This window comes from Lissotriton helveticus, chromosome 7, assembly GCF_964261635.1.
Source record: "Lissotriton helveticus chromosome 7, aLisHel1.1, whole genome shotgun sequence".
NCBI classification, from domain to species: domain Eukaryota; kingdom Metazoa; phylum Chordata; class Amphibia; order Caudata; family Salamandridae; genus Lissotriton; species Lissotriton helveticus.
Window position 1 is genome coordinate 1,295,382,884 of NC_136068.1, and position 21,827 is coordinate 1,295,404,710.

General features: G+C 42.6%; 1 protein-coding gene across 4 annotated transcripts in view; it reads right to left on the reverse strand.

The window, feature by feature from the left end:
* Positions 1 to 21,827, reverse strand: part of UNC13D (unc-13 homolog D) — an 880,699-nt gene that overhangs the window by 596,417 nt on the left and 262,455 nt on the right. For all 4 annotated transcript variants that reach the window (XM_078654550.1, XM_078654552.1, XM_078654549.1 and 1 more), the window contains exons 2-4: positions 11,863 to 11,904; positions 9,839 to 9,931; positions 7,218 to 7,325 (exon numbers count right to left, since the gene is read on the reverse strand). In XM_078654550.1, coding sequence (XP_078510676.1) covers positions 7,218 to 7,325; positions 9,839 to 9,931; positions 11,863 to 11,904 — 243 coding nt within the window. The remainder of the gene's footprint in view (positions 1 to 7,217; positions 7,326 to 9,838; positions 9,932 to 11,862; positions 11,905 to 21,827) is intronic.

The window sequence follows — 21,827 nt, forward strand, 5'->3', positions numbered from 1 at the left end:
AGTAGAGAGTAGCAGAGAGTGAGTAGCAGAGAGTGAGTAGTGGAGAGTAGTAGAGTGAGTAACAGAGAGTGAGTAGTAGATTGTAGTAGAGTGAGTAGTAGAGAGTGAGTAGTAGAGAGTGAGTCATAGAGAGTAGAGAATAGTAGAGTAGTATACAGTGAGTAGTAGAGTAATAGAGAGTGAGTAGTAGAGTGAGTAGTAGAGAGTAGCAGAGTGAGTAGCAGAGAGCAAGTAGTATAGAGTAATAGAGAGTAGTAGAGTGAGTGGTAGAGTGAGTAGTAGAGGAGAGTAGTAGAGAGTGAGTAGTAGAGAGAGTAATAGAGAGTAGTAGAGATTGAGTAGTAGAGAGTAGCAGAGTGAGTAGCAGAGAGCAAGTAGTAGAGTAGTAGAGAGTGAGTAGTAGAGTAGTAGAGAGTGAGTAGTAGAGAGTAGTATAAAGTGAGTAGTAGATTGTAGTAGAGTGAGTAGTAGAGTGTAGTAGAGTGAGTAGTAGAGAGTAGTAGAGAGTGAGTAGTAGAGGAGAGTAGTAGAGAGTGAGTTGTAGAGTGAGTAGTAGAGAGTGAGTAGTAGAGTGAGTAGTAGTTAGTGAGTAGTAGAGAGTAGTGGAGAGTGAGGTGGAGAGTAAGTAGCAGAGAGTCAGTAGCAGAGTGTGAGTAGAGATTAGCAGAGAGTGAGTAGTACAGAGTGTGTGTCATATATCTTTTATTCGGTTTCCATAATTTTTTAGGAACCATAAAAAGTACATTAACAACAAACAGTTTAAAAGAAGGGGTAATATAGCAGAAAAAGTTATACCACAATACATGATTGACATTATAAGAGAGTACATTTTAAAAAATACATTTTAAAAATCGGAATCGGGCGGGATCTTACACGAACTGATGATAAAGTGCAAATGCATTCGAAGACGGATTTAGTCAAAATTGCACCGATTTTTTATACATGCTTTAAGAAAACAGGCTACGGATTTGGCAACAAATTCAGAATCTAAGTATTGCAAAGCAGGAAAGGCTGGACGACACGATCTCAAGCCCATAGATGACAATAATGGGATAATCCAACGCTTACGAGGCAACACATAAAATCTGCAAAATAAAGTAACATGGGTTGTTGATTGTTCCGAAGTTTCGTCACATGGGCACTTGGTAATAGATTTTGACCAATCTTGTTTTTTCGGGAAGGAAACAATACGAAAGAACACATTAAAGCGAAACGTTGTCAGCAGGTATTTTTCGTATGCGTTCAAATGATATTTCAGGTAGGGTTGAACGTCTGTTGTAGTTTGGACGCTTAGGATCTGGATGTTGGTGGATTTAGTGATTTCCTGAGCTAGACGCAGTTCCCTTAAGTGTGATAAGCATAGCATTTTTAGATCTTTCCTTGAAATGCTTAACAGGGATGAAGGCTCAGTGAAATACAAAGACATATTTATATCTTTAAAAAAGTTGCTCACATAAGCCAACCAAGGGATTTTTCTCCAATTGACCAAGCCCAGACAGTCCACGAGGAGTGAGCGGGTCAGATTGCACTGCTCCGTGATCCAAACTCGGTGCCTTAAGAGGATGGGCTGGATTTTGATGTTATCCGTAATGTAGTCCATACCCAGCTCAATATGGCAACCGTAGGTTGGAGCACTTTTCGGGATAGCCAGGATATACCTAATAAAACTGTTCTCTACCAGCTGAAGAGCTTCAGCGGCAGCATAGCCCCACACCCCCGCGCCATACACGGCCACGCTGTGGCATTTGGCAAAATATATTTTCAGCAGTTCTTCGGGAGGGGGCTTACCAAGCTTTCTTGGGAAAGCTACCAAAGCAGCTGTTGCACGTAAGAACAGTAGTTTCTTACTACACATGGCCTCTTTCCAGGACATTTTATTATCAAACAGGATACCTAAATAAGGGTACGTACTAGTGCACTCTAGCTTGTCTTTGGTGATAAAAATCGATTTTGGGTTCTTGACCCGCTTGCCGAGGTGCATTACGAAGGTCATTTTAATGTTGACCATCAGGTCCAAAGATGACATGAACTTGCAGTAGTTATTAAGGAGGAGCTGCAGCTGTATTGGGGTTCTTGCCATGATCACTGAATCGTCCGCATACAATAGTGCGGGTATAGGGCGATGGTCGATTGTGGGTAAATCCTGGCTCCCTTCCAACATGGCCGACTCAAGGCCATTGGTGTATAAGTTAAAAAGAAAGGGAGCCAGGACACAACCCTGTCTAACTCCCCTGGTGACGGCAAACGATGGAGTGAGTTCGCCGGACACCCCGTATCTCACTCTCGCCGAGGCGTCAGAGTAAAGCTCCCGCAGGAAGGTGACCAACAGAGGGTCAACTCCCAGTTCAGCGAGAATCAACCACAGTTCTGAGTGAGACACGCAGTCAAACGCTGCAGACAAATCTACATATACTAGATGTAGATTACCATTCTTTGCCCCAACGTATTTTCCAATAAAAAGGGAGAGATTTAGCGCCTGCTCTACGGTTCCCAGTCCCTCCCTGAACCCAAATTGCAAGTCAGTCATGATTTCGTTGGCAGAAGCCCAATCCTGCAGGCGCTCAAGGACCAGCCGGCCTGCAACTTTGCCTAGGGAATCAAGGAGGGATATGGGCCTGTAGCATGCAGGGTTGTTACGATCTCCCTTTTTAAAAATGGGGAGCAGGATAGATGTAGACCATGAGTCAATTAACCCCAAGGACATGGCAGCATCAAGAACGCGGGTCAAAACTGGGGACCATAGCTCCTGGTTATGAGTAAAGAGATCTAACGGTACCCCGTCAGGGCCAGGCGCCTTGCCAGATTTAGAGGCTGACAGAGCGGTAATAACGTCATTATGCTCAAAAGTTAGCTGGATGGGGTAAATATTAGAGTTATGGGGGACGCCCTCCCCAGCTTTCCCGCTGACGTTCTCATTCAGATTATCTGCTGTAAAGATTTTTGAGAAATGGTCAACCCAGCTCTCTGCAGTCACTGCCACCTCTATCCTGGGAGTAGAACCCGAGTCTGAAAGAAAGGGGGATTTGACTACTCGCCAGAAAGCTGAGCAGTCTTTAGAGCAAAAACTCTTGTGGAGCTCTTCCCAGAGGTTCTTTTTGATCTCCCGTCTACAGTTCTTGATGGCCAGATTGTAATCTTTCCTTTGTTTTCTTACTACAAGTGGATTTCTTATAGGGTTGCGAAGAGCCTCTTTTAGGGATGAGAGCGCCTTTCGACATTGGGGATTAAACCAATTTATCACTTGGGATTTATTTGAGTTTTGCTTACGGAATAATTCTTCTCTAATTATTTTGGTAATTTCGGCAAAACTGGTGAGAATCAGATCCTTCGATGATTCTGGGTCTAAACATGTTTGTAGTAGGGGGAGTGCTCTTTTTATTATACTGGCAGACAGGGCGTTCGGATTTACTTTCGACCATTTAACTGAATAGCCGTTCAACTTGGCTATGGTCAGAGCTTGCTGGTCAAGCAGACTAGGAAACCTAGGTTGTTGACAAGCACTCTGGCCTGTAACAGTGAGACTGATCGGATAATGGTCGCTACTAACATCCACTCCCGTTGCAAAATTAGACAATTGTGCTCTTGAGTTATGGGTTCACAATATGAAGTCTATAACACTCGATAAGCCTCTCCCATGGAAAGTAGGAGAAAAAGCTATTGCGGGGACTACCAGGTCGTTTGCAAAACCCAGATCTAAGGAAAAAAGATGTTCGTTCAAACAATTCCCAGGGCTAGAATGGGAGAAATGCGTTAGAGGACACCCACATTCGTCAGTAATGCCACATTTTACATTTTCATAATTTGCACACAAAGAAGTATTAGAATCACCGCCCCAAATCACGTTAAAGGAAGATACAGGGTATCTAGCCCGGTGTTCCGTTAAAATCGCTGATATTTCATTAAAAACAATTACAGATTCAGGTAGAGACAAATTGTTGTAGAAGTTAACCAATAGATACGGGGCCCCGTTATACACCGTAATTCTAATGATTTGGTAGTTCTTGGCTACTTTCAATTCGGATATTTCATTTAGAGGGAGGTCATTCGATAGATAGATAGTTAGCCCTCCTTTCGGTCTACCTGAAGAGGAAGGACGGGCACTTGAGTGAAACTTCTTGTAACCCTGTAAGTGAATAGGAGAGATCGACCAAGTCTCCTGAAGACATACCATGTTGTGTTTACGAATTAATTCGAGCCAGGAGCGTTGGTCGATCTTTGCACGTAACACTGCTACGTTCCAGTATATCACATTCATAATTAAAAGACTTGGTGGTTCAGTGGTGGGGGAAGGGGAGGGAACTTGAAGGGCTTCAGTTGCTGGAGAACAGTCATGGAAAGGGGGGTTGTGTGAGGGGTTAAGAGAACTGGCCGCCAGTATGCCTGGGTCCCGAGTCTGTAATTTAGAGCTACACACTAAAGGGGGGTCATAAGAAAAAACATCCAGGATAGGAACATCCAATATAGGTGCATCTATAACGTCAGTGCCTGACCTAGATACAGGTGCAGGGACCTTTTGGGTCTTATTGGGCTTGATATTAAGTCAGTCTACCCCCTCTAAACTCGAGAGAGCCATAAAGCGGTTGGTAGTAGCTATGTTAAAGGAGGGGCCCGTGTTATTCTTGGGATTCATTTCGACCAAAGGTCTTGGGTAAAAATAACTTAAAGCTCTTGTTGATATACCTTCCTCATAGCTATCACTGTACCAGTCTCTAATAAAGCTTGTGGCCCTGTAATCTTTAAAGTTGATTATTACGCAGTCCCTTGTACAACTTTAGGTCTTTGGCCCAACCATGGTAACCTCCTAACATGTAGTATTTTACCATCGATACTTGCGGGTAATAGCCTGTTGGTACTTGGCCAGTGCGTGACCTTATTCTTCAGGATCTGGTAGTTTTCGAATTGACCCTGCTTCAACTCAGGAACCCCGGTTAATACTATTACATAGGGCTCTGCTTCCGGCGGTATGTTTACGTGTTGCACATGCCCTTGATGGTTTTTAACCGCTGTTCGCCTCCCCCCCAAATTATCATACACCTGAGCACTTTTATTAGGCTGCTCTGGTTCCCGGGGTTTTCTTGGTTTGGGGATAGGGGGAGCTTGCTTTAAGGGTTGACTAGTAGGAGTAGGACCTTTGTCTATTGGATGAGGCAGTCCCCTAGACGAAGGGTCACAAAGGTTCGGTTTATCTCCCAGGTCTGAGGTGTTCAGGGGATACCTATTTTTAGATAGTTCTCGGAGTAAGTTCATGTTGGAAATACCTGTGGCTTGGACGGAATCTAATTGGTCTGCTATGCGCTTGACCCTCTCTACGAGGGGCAACAGTAAAGATTTCATCAAATGCTCAATGTTTTTTATGAGAGCGTCTGGCAATAACGTGTGCAGGGGATTTAGTTCCATCTTACTTTGCGGGGCATGGTCAGGAGTTTTGGAGGGTAATGATGGTTTAGAATTTTTTGCTCTGGGACCTTTTTGTTTATTGCGACCTCGTTTTCTTTTTATGGGAAGTGTTGGGGCTGCTAGTCCAGTAGTAATAGATTTTGATGGGAGCTGCTCTTCAAAAGAGCTGTCCGTAGGTGAATCAATTATAATATTGGTAGAAGTGCTAACTCCCGTACTGTCCAGACTTTCAGTTAGGTCTTGGAGTTGGCGCGGAATACCAATTATTGGTGCTAATACAGAGCCAAAAGGTGGGAAAGAAGGTGATAGAGCTTTCTGTATGGCACCAAGGGAGGAACGTTTGTTTTGCCACTCTGAGGATATACGCCGTTCAGCCTGCTCTATTTCTCGTTCTACGACTGAAACGGCCCTGGTGATGTAATTATCCAGAGTACCTTTAAAAAAAGTGGATGTACCCACCACCAACGATTTCCCACCCAGGCTGGATTTCATGGCCATATTGAATACAGCAATGTTGTAGCACGGTGATGAACTTAATTGTTCACAACAAGTCTTACTACTGAGTCCAAGATAAAATTAATAGACAACAAAATACAAACGTAAAGGGGGTGGCCCAGCCCAGCTCTGGACAGCCCCGGACGGCCACAGACGGCCCGCCCTTTGCCCAGGCTTAGCACGGCGCACGCCCGCGCGTGTCCCGCGTGCGCGTCAGTGGACATGTCTAAATAGGGGAGGCGAGGCGGGAAGAGGACCCAGGTGCGGCCAGTGACGCTGCCGCTAAGCAACCTGGTCCTCGCAGTCCCGCCGTCCCGCTGTCCGGTCCGTTATTTGCCCCAAGTCGGCATTTCCTCCTGGTGTGGCTGGCGACCCGTTGTAGCAGCAACCAAAGTCTCTAGCCTCGAGCGGCTCCCGCGGAGCGGGGGCCGCGAGGCGCTATGAAGTGCTGGGAGGCGGGGCGGGAAGAGGACCCAGGTGCGGCCGGTGACTCTGCCGCTAAGCAACCTGGTGCTCGCAGTCCCGCTGTCCGGTCCGTTATTTGCCCCAAGTCGGCGTTTCCTCCTGGTGTGAGTTATACAAGGCTGAATACGAGTGCACAGAGAGGCGAAAGGGCTGGCGTACAGTACAAGAGATACTGCAGTAGGAAACACAGTTTATAACACGAGTGTTAAGCAAAGCTAGGACTGGGGCTAGAGCGGCTGGCTGTTGAAAAATTATTTTTCACTGTATGTATCGCCCCACATTACTACAAACATACCTTGGCATCTTTGGCTTCGTAGCTCACTGTATAATTGCAGGGAATGAAGGGCACCCAGGCACTCCTGTCACTGTCCCTGGGGGGAATACAACAACCCCCAAGCATTTCATTGTCATTGCACGGAGTAATTAAAAGAAATCCTCTGGTATCCACCTTATTTTACCTTACTGTACCTATAGTAAAGACACTCTAATTACTGACATCGAGGAAGCATTGTACCTACTACGAGGGACAGCGCATGCGCAGCCTACGCAGGCGAGACCTAAATACAACCGTCAGGAGGAAAAGTAGCGGAGGATGAAAGGAAAAATGTGAAACAGCATCAAACGGGGTTCACCTTCACAGGGAGGGTGCAGAAAATCAAAGGAAGGGAACATAAACAGGGAAATCACCGAGCATAAATCATATGTGAAGTGCCCCTACAACAGAGGATTCTAATGAAAGACGGTTTGAGATGACTCCAAGTAAATAACATCCAAATACATTAATGACTCTTTTTGCATGCTGCCATTTCACCCCCCTCCCCCGGAGCATAAGCCTCCTCTAGAACAAGCCCTGTAGTCACCTGTTGCACGTACTCGTACAGCTCATCTGCGTCAGATACATGCTCAGCTTCTGGCTTTCCCAGCCGGTGCAGGATAGTGTAAAGGACTTCCTCATACAAGAGATTAGACTGCGGACCGTGAGAGAGAGAAGAGGTGAATCAGCAGACACTGAGGGATGTTTGAGAATATACAAGCATAAGCTGGAGACAAAGTCGTAGGCACTAACAAACGCAGAATGTGGCCATATTTCGGGATTTTTTAAATTCATTGCGCCACACACCATGGGATTTTATTTAAGAGTCCACAATGCACCGCCTCATTAAAGAATTGTTCTAAAAATCCCCTGGATTTACAAGAGCATCTCAGTAAAGGACTCCCCCTATAATACCTTTGAGTCCTACATGCCTCTGCTCGAAACAGTATTCCCCGAAATAATCCTTTAGAGCCCCATATGAACTACCTCAGAAGAGAACACTCCAACAGTAACCCCAGAACTCCCATCTGCAACATCAGAAAGGAAATCCCCCATACAATCCTCTGGAGTCTCACATTTATCATCTCCCCTTGAATTCCCAATTGTACAACCTCAGAAAATAACATCCTCACAGGCTCACCTTAAGTTCCACATACGCAATCTCAGAAAAGAGCTCCCCTGCAGAATACCAACCGCACCACATGCACGACCTAGAACTGAGCCCCCACACAGAATATGTTGCAATCCCATATTTAGAGTTCTTCCATACGCAGAAGAGAACTCCTCCATAGAATCCGGGAGACTACCACATGCACTTCCCAGAACATAAATCCTCCCATGGTGTACCCAGGAGACATACATGTGCACATTCAGAAGAACCCCCCCACCCCAAATAAAATCTACAAGAATACCACATGCACAATCTCAGAAGAGAACTCACGAACAGAAGACCCTGGACTCCCATATACCCATCCTCAGAAGAGAACTCCTTCACAGAACCTCCTGGCCTACCACATGCCAATTCCTACAGCATAACTCCCAGAGTTCCCAATAGTCCCATATGCATAACTTTCAAATAAAATACCCCATTAGAATTAACTGGACTACCACGTGCACATCAGAATTGAATTACCCAGAAAATACCCTCAACTCCCACATGTCCATCATCAGAAAAGAATACCCCCTTAGATGCCACAGTCTAACACATGCCAATCCCAAGAACATAACTCCCCAGTAGAATCCCCAATAGTTCCACATGCTCAACCTTACAATGCAACTCATTGTCAGAAGTAAACTCCCCCACAGAATACCCTAGGGTACTAAGTGGTCTAAATTGGAAGAGAAGTCTCATACATAACCCCCGGAAGTTCCACATGTACAAAATCAGAAATGAGAATGCTATAGAAACCCCTGGACTGTCTCGTGCCTATAATAACTGAGCGCACCCACATCATTTCCTGGATTCTCTCATGCATGATCTCAGAGAACTCCCAATAAAAAACAAAATTACATGGGGTCCAACTTGCACAACCTTAGAAGAGAACTCCCAATCCTCACCTCCATGGAGTTTCTCAAATATCTCGAATACATAATCTCATAACTCCTACATACAATCTTCTAAGTGTCATCTGTATAACATTTCAGAAGACATCCCTGACCATGGAGTCTCAAAAATGGCCTCCAAGCTAAATTTTACAATTGGCCCACCCATCGATTCTCCCAAGAGTCCTTCTTACAAAACCGCAGAAAAGCCCCTTTCCTTATGTAGTCTATTGCGATCCATCAACGTATAATCTCAGGAAAGATTCTTATTGAATCTTCTAACTGCCCTTTCTCGATTTAGACATTACTCACAAGTCATGTAATAACAATGCCACTTAACATTCAAGCATACATCAATTCAACAGCAAAGGAGGCACTTTTTCAAATAAGACCCCCTGTGAAATCAAATCTCTTATCCAGAACCAATAGTTCAAGAAAATAAGTCAATCTTTTTTACAGCTAAAACTGGACTGTGGAAAAAATCTACTCATAAAATTCCCCAAATGTACCTAACTTCTGTCAAAGCAGCCATCCAAGCAGCTGCTAAGCTTGCCACAGGTACTAAAAGTTCAATCACATATTCTGTACTACGAAGTGAGTTGCCATGAAAGTGAGAAAGATCTTTAAACTAACCCATATCAAGCATAAAGCCTTATTTTTGGAACCCTCCACCCCCCAACCAACTTGACAAGGAATAATCAGCCCCGATGGTCACATTTCTCCTTGCCCCATCATGAGAAAGATGGCAAACTTTTTAAACAATGCTGGAAATGTACCCAATATGTGGAACGCCTCCCACAAGGTATTGGGACAATTACACCACAAAACAAATTATTCTCAGTTTTAAACACACAGAATATCAGGAGTCATTCATATAATCTTCAAAGCCCTTTGTTTTCCACAGAAGCTTAAAAAAAAAACTTCCATTCAAATACTCGTAAGAGAACCCTTTGGAATCATCTAGAAGTCTTCCAGACTTTAAAAGAGCACCCCGAGAAAATGCACAAGGGTCCCACAGTGTAGTTTCCAACCTAGACCATTAGAGTTGCTCCACTCAAAGACCTTTGGAACAACCTGACAAATCATGTGTAGAAGATGGACTGAACTGTGCTCATGAATTCTCACCTGAGTTGAAGATGGCAACTCGGGCTCCGGGACGAGGTCTTTGGCATTCTTTTCTTGGGCTATACGCACAGTGGCCCCCCTTCTGTATTGAGCCTGTATGGGGAAAATGACAGGATTATTTGTTATACTATCTGGTACCAATACCCTTCCCTTCCCACTCGATAGTCTTATGAAATAACTCTACAGTGCATTTAATTAATCATTACAATTCTAACATTCGTATCTCAGCATGGGACATTCCCTGTGTGGTTCTTCTGCAAAACACGGGCATTGAAAGGTAGTATGCACCTTACTCAGAGAGAAATTGGAACAAACACTGTCAACGTAGTTATGGGAAGTGTGAAAGGCCACTGCCTCCTTTTCATGAACAGGGACAAGTGAGTGCAGCTGACAGAGACTGGAGAGGAGGACAACCATGAAACAACTCTATTATTTCTGATTCTTTTTAATGCTTAGCGTCAGAAACTAAGCCAATGAAATGGGCAAGTACACTCTTCCAAAATGTGGGTGTGCCCTGCTCTAACCCTGTCGTCAGATTACTGATTGAGTCACAATATGCAAAGATGCACAGGTAACACCAACAGTAACAGACATCATGATTTCACTGAACTTCACACATTCGTGGTGACAATTCTCAGACCATCCTCACAACTCCCTCTATAGACCAACTCCTTCAAGATGCCTTTTTGATAGTTTAGTTCTCATTTTTATAAAGTTCAGTTTAACTACGTAGGTGTCAGTGCACTGTACAACAGAATAAGGGAGCTGGTGGTTAAACCCCTTACATAAGTAACCAATGAAGGAATGGAGTGGAAAAAGAGAATGATAACAGTTTAAACTAATCACGAAATGGAGCACAGAGGAAGAGAACTGTGCATAAAGAATGCAGCAGGTTGAGGTTGAAGGAGATTGAGAGGGGAAAAAGGAAGGAGGCAGATGGTTTAGGAGATTAGGTACAGTGGAAAACTATAAGAAAGATGGTTCTGGACAAATGAATAAGGAGCAACTTGAGGTGGGGAGGTCTCAAGTAAAAGGGTGCAAAGGGTATACGCGAAAAGGCTGGATAAGAGCAAAGTGGGATACGAGGACAGGGAGAGATGAAATGCCGAGAGGATGAGAGCAAGGATTTCAGGGATGATATGGCGAGACCTAGCGGAAGACCGAGGCAGACAGACTAATAAGCAGGAGAGCACAGAATGGAAAACTTCAAGTGAGAAACCTTCAGCAGAAAGGAGCAAAGGGTATAAGAGAAATGGCAGAAGTCAGCAGAAGATGAAGACAGGCAAAGATGAAGTTGTGAACAATAGTGCAGTAGAGTCATGGGTAGATCAGAGGATTTAAAGGAGAGAGATCATCTTCTGGCTCCTGTATGGCCTCACATTACCTCGATCTTAATTAGTTTTATGTTATAAAGTGACCATGGCTCCATCACTACTCTGTCCTCTTTCTCTTAACTGTGTCTCTCCATCTTACTTGCTAATGTTTATTCTTGCTCTCTTTTGCCTGCTCTCATTCATGACCGGGCCTCTCTAAAACCCTCATTCTTTGTCTCAAGAACCTTCTCATCCTTTTGAAAGATCTCATTGTAATTTCTAAATCCTGAAAGCATCTTGACCTCTATTTCACTTTCTCACTTTACGCCCTAACCAACAAACCCAGCTTTGCATATTATCATCGTTCATTTACCTCCAGCACCTTGTGCCATTTCAGCCTAATTGAATTTAATAGACATGCCTCAGATAAAAGGCACTAAACAGACAGAGCATGTAAACACACACATATAAATACACCCTTACAGCATTATGATACATAACATATGGAACTGTTCCTCTTTAACAGCAATGCAATAAACAACCATTTGACAAATTAGCCCACAAAATCTTGACTTTATCTACCCCCCCCCCTATCTCGGACGGTCTAAAATTGTCACCATTGTATTTTGAGGAGCAGAGCTAGGAGATTGAATTCCCTTGCTTTGCATGTTTCATGTTTGAAAGTCCTAAAAAAAATTGACAGTCTCCTACCTTGGTCCTAGTTAACCGGGAACCTGCCAAGCTGCCTTCCATCTAAAGGAAACAAAGGAAACACATTTGGAAACATTATTTTGTAATTCTACCTCCCTCGACATTCTGAGGCTACGATTCCATCCCGGATTCTGCTTGCAAGCTAGTTTTTAATGGCTAAAACTTTAATAGTATCTCAATCTGCACCATGTTTTACAATAGTGTTTGCGGAGTAATAGGGAGATTCTGGCGAATGAGACCCAGCACTACGTGCACTAAGGTGGGACACAGAATACTCACAGCATGTCCATAATGAAATTCTACTGCCAGATTACAAACACCATAACATATCATACCAATATCTTTATTTTCATCAGTATATATCGTTACAGAAAAATTGGCCTTTTGTGTGGGTATTTATTTAACACTTTGATATACTGCAGATCATCAATCAGTACTAGAACACTTTAAATAGAATCATAAATAGCATGGCTTGCATAGAACATATTTTGGACAAACAAAATCATAATAACAACCATTCCACATAACACAGCTACAGCTCCAATGAAAAGGAGTAGGGGGAAAGATGGACATGTGCGATAGTGGATTAATTAACCTGAAAGAAAATACCAAGGATGGGTTTCCAAATTACTGCAAACTACAACCACTTATAAAAGTAATAAAGAAACAAAGTAACAGACATTCAGCAATTACAGACTAGCTTGGATAGCAGAATTTTAAGGGAGGAGCGGGAAGGATGGGCACAGTAATTATTTAAATATAGTCTGAAGAAAAGGGCTTTCAAATGTTGGCAAAAATAAATCAGGCTGAGTTTCCACTGGAAATGAGTTTCGCAGAAGTGAAGCAGCTCCTAATAAAGCTAGATGCTACGCATGAGTTTTTTTCGAAGGCAGGAGGTTTAAGTAGTACATTTGCTATGCTCCTGGATTCTCTTGGGCCTTCTGACTACATGAGCAAGGAAGAGAGGTTTGGTGGGGAGTTGAAGTTGTTACCCTAATAGGCCAGGCATTCTATTCTGGCTTCCATCGGTAACCAGTGCAATTCATCCATTGTAGGAGTACTGTAATTAAAATATTTACTAGATGACACAAGTATTGCTGAACCACAGAGTACAGATTTCAGGAGCTTTAGGGTATTCAGCGGGATGCCTACCAGTTCAGCGTTGACAAAGTCAATCCTAGAAAGAATCTTATAAAGAATGATAGAACATAGAGGTGTATATAAACATAGTTATGTTACGGTACATCAGAACCTTTGTAGCATAATTTCAGTTTGTTTAGTGTATATTAATTATGCAGCAGGGAGGGGGGGGGGGAGATAACGAGGAGTCTCCAGAAGGTTGCTTTTGATTTTCCACACTCACAATTCTATAGGACTTACTTGTTTTTGTATTTTTTTAAAAAGGGTTAATAGATGCTTGCCAAATTTGGCAAGCATTACATTCTGCTCCGATGCACAGCCTATTGAAGGAAATATCATATTCTGATCAATTGACAAGCTTTCGCTAAATTAGAACCTGTAAGATATACTTATTCAACTTACAGGGGATTGAAGCAATTTTCAATAAAAAAAAAATCAGGTATATCATTTGTACACTTTCAATAAAAATACTAATATGAGATTATAAAACTTCAAAAAGTCCAGATATGTAACAGTTAGAATACTAGAGCAACTTTAACTTTTTCCAAGGTCGATTGCACAAATCCACCCCAAGCAAGCATCATCTACATGCTACTGCAAAAATAAACAGAAATACCATTGTAAAGGCACTTTAGGTCGTGCTTTTTAGATCGTTTCAGTTTTTGTAATATCCTCTATTAAGTGAATTATATAGGAATACGACTACATTTTGAAGTGGTGCAGTATGGTTACATTGCACTTTCAGAAGAGATCTAACATCTTTATTATAATCTTACTTGAGAAATGATGGAGTAAAATTAATTAAATTGTGCATAAACTTCAGTGGACCACAAAAGCTTACGCATGTAAAGTTTGGTGCACTGTGGTTCAGGAATTCATACGTATATCAAATTTGTATTAGCCACCATTTGTCAACTTTTCAATATGGAGTTTTTCATAGAACTACGAAGAGGATGTTTCTCAAAGCTTCTTATATCAATTTAACATATCCTAATTTGGTAGGATGCTGACTTAGTATTGTAAAAATAGGTGGAGTCATTTTTAGGTCGTCGCCTACCAGACAGCACAGCTGTATGGCTATGCGAAAGACATCTTGGACACTTTCAGAAAGTTGACCTGGGAATCTATTATGCCCGTGGCTTGCCATTTTCTGCCTTTCGATTTTCTGGCTTTATTTGCTTTAAGCTGTGCAGCTTGAGTTCGTACCTCCCCATGCTAAAGCCATGTTTACAGTATTCTTCCACAAACTCGTTTTCTGCAATAAACAGGCCTTTAAATTTTGTTCTTATTTCGTCACATTTGCTAGGCATTCAAAGAACACGGTCAGATGTCAAGCTGTGTTTTCCTGAGAGCCTGATATTTATTTTGCTTTTGGCTGACTTCAAAGTTAGAGGGTTCATAGGATAGAGGAATGCTGCCCACTTTCCATCGGGGTCAGCCTCAAATTGTGCTTAGGTACCAATCTACGCGATACAAAAGGGGATGATGGACGGAGCGTTTGAACAAATCAAACACTTACCCCCAGTCAACTGATCTGGGTTTAATCCATCACCATTCTTTAGCTCACTCGGCCACCCCAGTTCAGACATGGCCATATGCAAATCAGTCTGACCCTGTGCCTCATGGGAACAGTCCAGCCCGAACTGCCAAGCCATGTCTTCCCTGGACCGGTACCAATCTACAGCAACCATTGACTATCATTGGCGCTTAGTGCATTTTGGAATTATCTCAACTTAAAACTTTAAAAATTCATATCTCTGGTTCCATGTACTGAGTGTTTTATGATTGTATTATCTTTTACTATGTTTTTCTAATTCAAATTGGGATTTTTGTTTTGCATTATGATTGTACTACTGTTTTGGTACTGCATAAATAATTTCCACATTGCTATAAATTAAGCCGACTGCTCTGTGCCACAGCTATCTGGAGGTTGAGGTCAGGTTCATTTAGTGTATTTGAGGGCTCACTCTGACAAAGGTTGTGATTTTTCTTTGAGGTGAGTAGACACCCATCCCAAATAATAATCCAATTTATTTTTGTTTTTTATTTGTTGATACTTATTATTATCATAACTTATGGCCCCTACATCGTATTTTAGGCATTTTTGGATAGAAATCTATAGGAAAGCAATAATCCATTGCTAATAAAAACTATGATATTCCACCTGCAATCTTTGACTGTCTATATTAAATATTTTTAATACAAGAGCTGTGATCTCATTGGTAAACCAGATATTACTCATACACCTTGTCCGAATACACAGGAATAACCCAAAAGAATGGTGCTAGCTTACAAGTGACCCAAACCTACATTCAGCAGCCATTCTAGAAAGTATTCAATATCGTTAGAATACAAGATAGTAGTCCTAACAATAGCTCACCTTCTTAGTGTAGCAATAAAGGAATAATCCTACGCGAACAATGTGGTCCCAACAGACTACCTTGTCCCAGGGCCGGCTCTAGGCTCATGGTGGCCCTGGGCAGGGAGCGAAGGTAGGGGGCCCGGAAGAGGGGGTCCGGGCGGGACGGAGCGCGCAGGCCAGTAAAGGGGAGAGGGGGTCAGGGTGTTTAGAAGTGGAACAGAGCCGGAGGCCGCCAAATCCCTGCCAGGGCCCACCACGCAAATATGTATCCATCCTCAGAGGATTAATATTTTAAGGATATATATATTGGCGTGGTGGCCCCTGGAGTTTGGTGGCCCTGTGCAGGTGCACAGCTTGCACATGCCTAAAGCCGGCCCTGCTTGCCGCACTAAATAGTGAGCCTATAAACCAAGTATTTTCGTAGCAGCTTAGCATACTACATTTCACTATACCACAACGACTCATGTGAATGATATTTGCTCAAATGAATACTGGGATCACACTAAATATTTAAAAAAAGGATATAATGACTTCTATAAACGAAGTACTTATTAACTATAAGGTACCTACGCACATGGCTGTCTGATTATAAAGCATCAGCCAACATTACACAAATGTATAAAGCAACTCTGACTTTAGAAAATAACTACATTTTTTCTTACTGCTCCCATATCCTAAAGCCAACACATAACCCCATAAGCCATACATTCTAGTATGCCCTTATCACTTTAATCCAACATGTGAGAAACCAGGGCTTTTTACAGTGTCACCCCACTTGTTGCCACCATTTAGACTGCTAGATGCTGGTTTTCTGTCTCTGATTGTGCCCCAGCCTCTGCTAACCAGACCCAGGGCCAGTGCTCTGATTACACGTACATGGTAATTAGGTATATATTTACAATTGGTACAGACAACCTAAATGTAAGACCCTAGTATATGGTAGGGCATGTAGGTTTAGAACCTGCAGAGGTAAACTGGGATTGTAACCCAGATAGATATATGCATTCTAAACAGTGATACCCGGTTGCCTCTTCTTGAGGTAAGACCAGATAGAATGAAACACCCACAGAGTATTAAACAAAGTCCTTTTTAACAAGACTGTGTCTATAATGCCAGTGTGGGGCACATGGCCGTATTCACATGCTTCGATATTCACATGCTTTGGTGCTACAAAGCCCATTGACTGCACTTGGGCGCATAACACACCCGGGCGGGCCCGCCTGTGGCCGATCGAGGCTGGGCTGGGCCACCCCGCTTTAATTTATCCAGTGAGGAGTACTTCTACTGCTGACTATCAACTGGGGAGAGGTGAGCCTTGCTATATGCTTGTGAGACTATAATATCACCAGTATCCTTCTGGTCAGCAATGACTACACCAAACCCATTATACCCGGTTGATCATAATGGGATACGCATAACAATGGAGTCGCTTGGGGACAAAAACATAAAAGCACTAAATTAACAACTACAGACACAGTGCTTATACCCCAAACAAGCACTACCCTCAAGGACAGTGACATTTTAATAGAAGAAGTAGAATCGTTGCTGGGGAATGAAAATGTCAAAGGTAAAAATGAAAGAGGTCACTGGCCAAGAGTGTGCATATATTTGAGTGGAAAACTAAAAAGAATACTTGTACCATTAATGTAACTATTAAACCCTTGACTGCCCAAATCTCTGATCAGCCACAGGTGGCGAACAGTGGGAGTGCTAACGAGAATATTTCTGACCTGTGTTGCGCCGTTCCTGTGTTAATATACAAAATTGACGCATTCATTTATGAAAATAAAACCTTGTTGGTATTAAAAGAATCGCCCATTTGATCTCCACATCAACCTTGACTCGCAAATATGCAGTCAAGCAGGGCCAGAGACCCAGGCTCAGGATTGCTGATTGATAGGCCACAGGTGGAAGAGTGTATAGCTGGCAGGCAAACACTTGGGCAGGAAACTCTTGATCAATCCCACAGATAGGCACAGTGACGTTACAATGGTCAAGGGAGATTTCCCCAATAAAGCGCACGTGGGCCGAGGGGGTTTACGCACTTCTAAAAACACCATTAAAAAGTCAGGTGCCACATGAGTTAGGAACACATAGCCGATCTGGCCCTAGCACAAAGTAATCACGCGCTCCCCATGTCCGACATCTGGACATGTTAACCACTGGCCACATTGTGTCCACGCGAGGTTGAGACCCACCTGTAGTACCCATTCGACCATTAATTTAGGACTCCAAAGACAACAATTAACATTCCTCACCATATATAGTACGCTGGAAACTTTTACAACCCATTGTGCCTCGTATAAAAGAAGGACATACACGGATTGTAAATTGAGACAGTCCTCAGACCTCGTGCCTGTAACTGTTCTCCCGGCTGTAATATTTAATAAACAAACTGTTCCAGTTTTGCCAAACGCTTCCTGTCTTCTGTTAGTTAAAGGATTTTCAACTCAAGTTACATTTTGACGAGCCAGCCAGGAGGGATTGAGACATCATACCCAACTGCTGGAAGTAGACCCCGCCCGGACGGATTCACTTTTGCGCAACAAGAAAGGTGGGCAGACACAGGAATTGATTTGAAGTTATGCTGAATTCTCCAGGGTGGAGGTCCGCCCTAAAGCATCTGTCACAGAGGGTAAGAGATTATGGGCCAGATGTATCAAAAAAGCCTTTTCCGATTCTCAAATATCGATTTTTACCGAATCTCTATTTGGGAATTGCAAAATGCAATGTAGTAAAACATACTGAAAATTTTAATTCCCTAATTACGATTTCATAAAAATCGCAAACGCAATTAGGGAGTCGGTGTTTGTAATTGCGACTACATTCGTTCCTATGGTGGTCCTCAAGGCCCATAGGTGCGAATGGTCTTGCATTACCTAAAATGCGATTATCTAATTTGTAATTGCAAATTAGGTAATGCAAAGGCAAGTTTGCACAGGGTTACCATCAACTTGAAGTTGGTGGTAACACCGTTTCCTAACTGCACAGTTCGCACTTAGGAAAGGCTTTTTAACTGTGCATTAGGGATCCACAAATTACGATTCTCTATTTGCATTTACAAGTTAGGTAATCGCACAAAATTGCAAATATCTAAATTGCGAATGCCAAAGCCTTTGATACATTAGGAAAGCCCATTTTGCATGCACAAATGGCCGAATTTGTCTGCAAATGCAAAATAGTTACATACATCTGGCTCTACATCTGAGCCTAAAACATAGTCTAAAGCATTTGGCATATGGTAAACTAGAGTGAAGCATAAAAAGATAACCTAAGCAATTGTGCCACTGACAGGGTCTGGCATATTACCTCTTTCAAATCTATATAAATCAGATAAGCACTTCTAAATTTTAAAAACTAATATCAAACTCTAAGGCAGATTTTTAAATTGCGTGCTACAGTGGTGGCCCGTTTGTCTTTACCGTGCCCTAAATTCAACCAACCTCACTCAAGTCTCATCGACTTGACCACTATGCACAATTGCTCAAAGTAGCTACAACCAAATGAATAATGAATCAAAATACATACATTTTGAACACAATTATCCAAGAATTGAATTAAATATTTAAAGCTGAAATCAAGCTATTGTGAACGAGTGGAGTCTTTTGAATGAGTTAGCTCTTGAAAGCACTGTGTGCATAAAAATTTGCTGAATATTATGTTGCATGTATTCTGATTAGTTAATCATTTGGTTATATTACCTATTTCATACATCCTATTGAATCAGTCATAAGGCAGTCTTGGAGGTGTTCCGGTGGAAGTCACCTTTGTTCGATAGTGGAGTACTCTAACTAAGGTGAACATAGACCTTGATGGCTCCTAGGACGCTGATTTTTGTGATATCAACTTTGCCCAATCAGGATCGCTATATCTCAGTCTCATAATTCTTTTGTTCAACGTTTTCCCAGTGCTAAGAGGTTTCTTAACACCCTTAGTATCTGAAAGGAATGTGGGAGGTACATCTGACTTACCCAGAGCCTAACAGGGCAGAATTCGGACATAGGGAAATAATTTGACCCAGGAAACTGGGCGTAATGTGTGTAGCCAAGAGGGGCCGGTGATTCCAGAGTTATTATGATATGGTTTCTATGATCACCACCTTTGTCTAGGAGCGGATAGTAGCAAACCATCCAGCTCACTTAGGGCCAGATGTACAACCCTTTTTAACAGTCGCAAATGGGAAATCGACCCGGTTGCAACTGCTAAAATGGGTTGTGAAATGTATAAACCCAATTTTGCAAGTCTAACCTATTACCGAATGGCAAGATAGGGTTTGCGAGTTGCTATTAGGGAGGGGCGTGCCAAGGTCGTCCCTTCATAATAGCAAGTTAAAGTGGTATGTACGATTGTTTTGCGACCACAAATCGAGTCACAAAACAACTGCAGTTACCTCCTACTTCAAATAGGTGGTAAGCCAGTCGCACACGGGATGGGGTCCCCAGCAGACCCCTTTTCCATTGTGAATATATGTGAAAATAATTTTAAAGAGCAGGCAGTGGTCCCAGGGACCACTGCCTGCGCTTAAAAAAGAAAACGTTTATTTTTTTACTTATAAATGCACCCTGCTTTCCTTTAAGGAAAATGGACTGCATTTGGGAAAAAAAGTAACTTTATTTAAAAAACACAGACATGGTGTTCTGCTGTCCCAAGTAGGCCACCATCCCTGTGATATCTGAGACTCGGAAAGGGGTCGCAAATTGCGACCTACATAATTAATAATATTGAGCTGGGTCTTTAGCAACCCCATTCGAAATCGCAAACAGTGTCTGAGACATTCCATTTTGCGAGTTGCATATTGCGATTTGCAAAACGTCACAATTTGTGGCTCGCAAAATGGAGTAGTCATGCATGTGACCCTTAGGAATGTGTTCCACGCTAGTCATCTCTTGGTAGAGGATATTATGTGATGAGAACGTAGTAATTTCTTTTTTTTTAACAAAGTTTTTTTCTGTTAACCATTATTATACTTTATTATGTATGTGATGATGTTGCATTGATTGTTTATTCAAAACTGTATTGTGTGAAAAACTGTTTTGTGCAGATGCTATTCCAACATATCGCATATTCGCGCTACGCTTACATATGTATTTTTATCTGTTTTTATTGAAATGTTCTTTCAAACTGTTTGATACAAATATTGTCAGCGCTGAGCTCCTAGTACATAATTTGTAAGAGTGCACTACATACGATTGCCCCTAGAATTAGATAAACCAAACTGCAAAAGGTCTTTTGAGTTGTACTATTTATCCAAATTACTAAAATTGCTATATGGAAGCATATGGAAACTAGGTTCCCCAAACAGATAAAGAGAATTAATAAGTTTTGCCAGATGTGGCATTTAAACAAAAAGGTACATACATTTTCCTGGCCTAAGGGGGGAACATTTGACACAAATATAAGTTTACACACAAACATATTAAGACTAAATATGCAGGACAACAAGAGCAAAAAGAGAGTCAGTGTTAGAATTATGGGCATCTTTGATGAAGTCAAAGGCGATAACCCCACAATGCCGATAGCAAGCAAGGCATAGGCACCTTCCCCACCATATGCAGCGAAGGATGTTCTCACACCATCTCCCCAAGTGTTAGGATATTTAAACCCAATAATAGTAGAACCCGATGAACCTCCCACCGAGAAAAGGTCAGTTGGGTCTAAGCCCGAGAAAACCAAAAGCAATCGAGCCAAGACGCCTCCAGCGCAGCAAAAATCCTTACGGTAGGTTCCCAAAAGCTCGACTCAATATCCACCAGGTTCAACACATGACACCTCAAAAGCAATTAAAATACAAACTCCCACTGGTTTAGGTGAGCATAATCGAGTGTCAGGAAAGTTTGTGGCGGTTCTCAATAGCCACTCAGCATGCTCCATTCACCCAAGAACTGAATAAGAGGGTGGGGTTAAAGGGTTTGCCTAGGTAGCCGAGGAGGAAACTGAGGTTGAATTTGAAGCTGAAGCCAGGCTAACGAAAGCGGTGCTTAGTTCATAGCAAAAGAGGCAGGCCAGATAGCAAGAAGAAGGGCATGCAACTGGGAGTTTGGGCAAGAGTACAGGACAGCGCACTCCTTTCATGGGGGAAACGGGCCAGGTACAGGGTGCAGCGCAGGGAGTACCCGGAGGTAGATGAAAGGCTACTAGCAGGGCTCAGAAACACACTGTCCAGTCAACAAAGGAGGGGGGCTGACCAAGAGATAAATCAACTTGGCAGCCTGGTACTTACCCACCTGCAACACAGGAAAAACAAAATTGCACCTGTGCATGCACACGTGGTAAGCAGCAATGAGGATACACGCTGTTCCACATGGGTGTATGACAAAGATAAACTAACCCAGAGGGAGATAATAATCCAAAAGGGAGGCAGGACTTTTGAGTACTTATTTTGCAACCTACTGAAAGATTGGACTGAGGAGAGGGACCAATATGACAGGTCTCTGCCAAGGGAAGGATCGTTTGAGTGAGACAG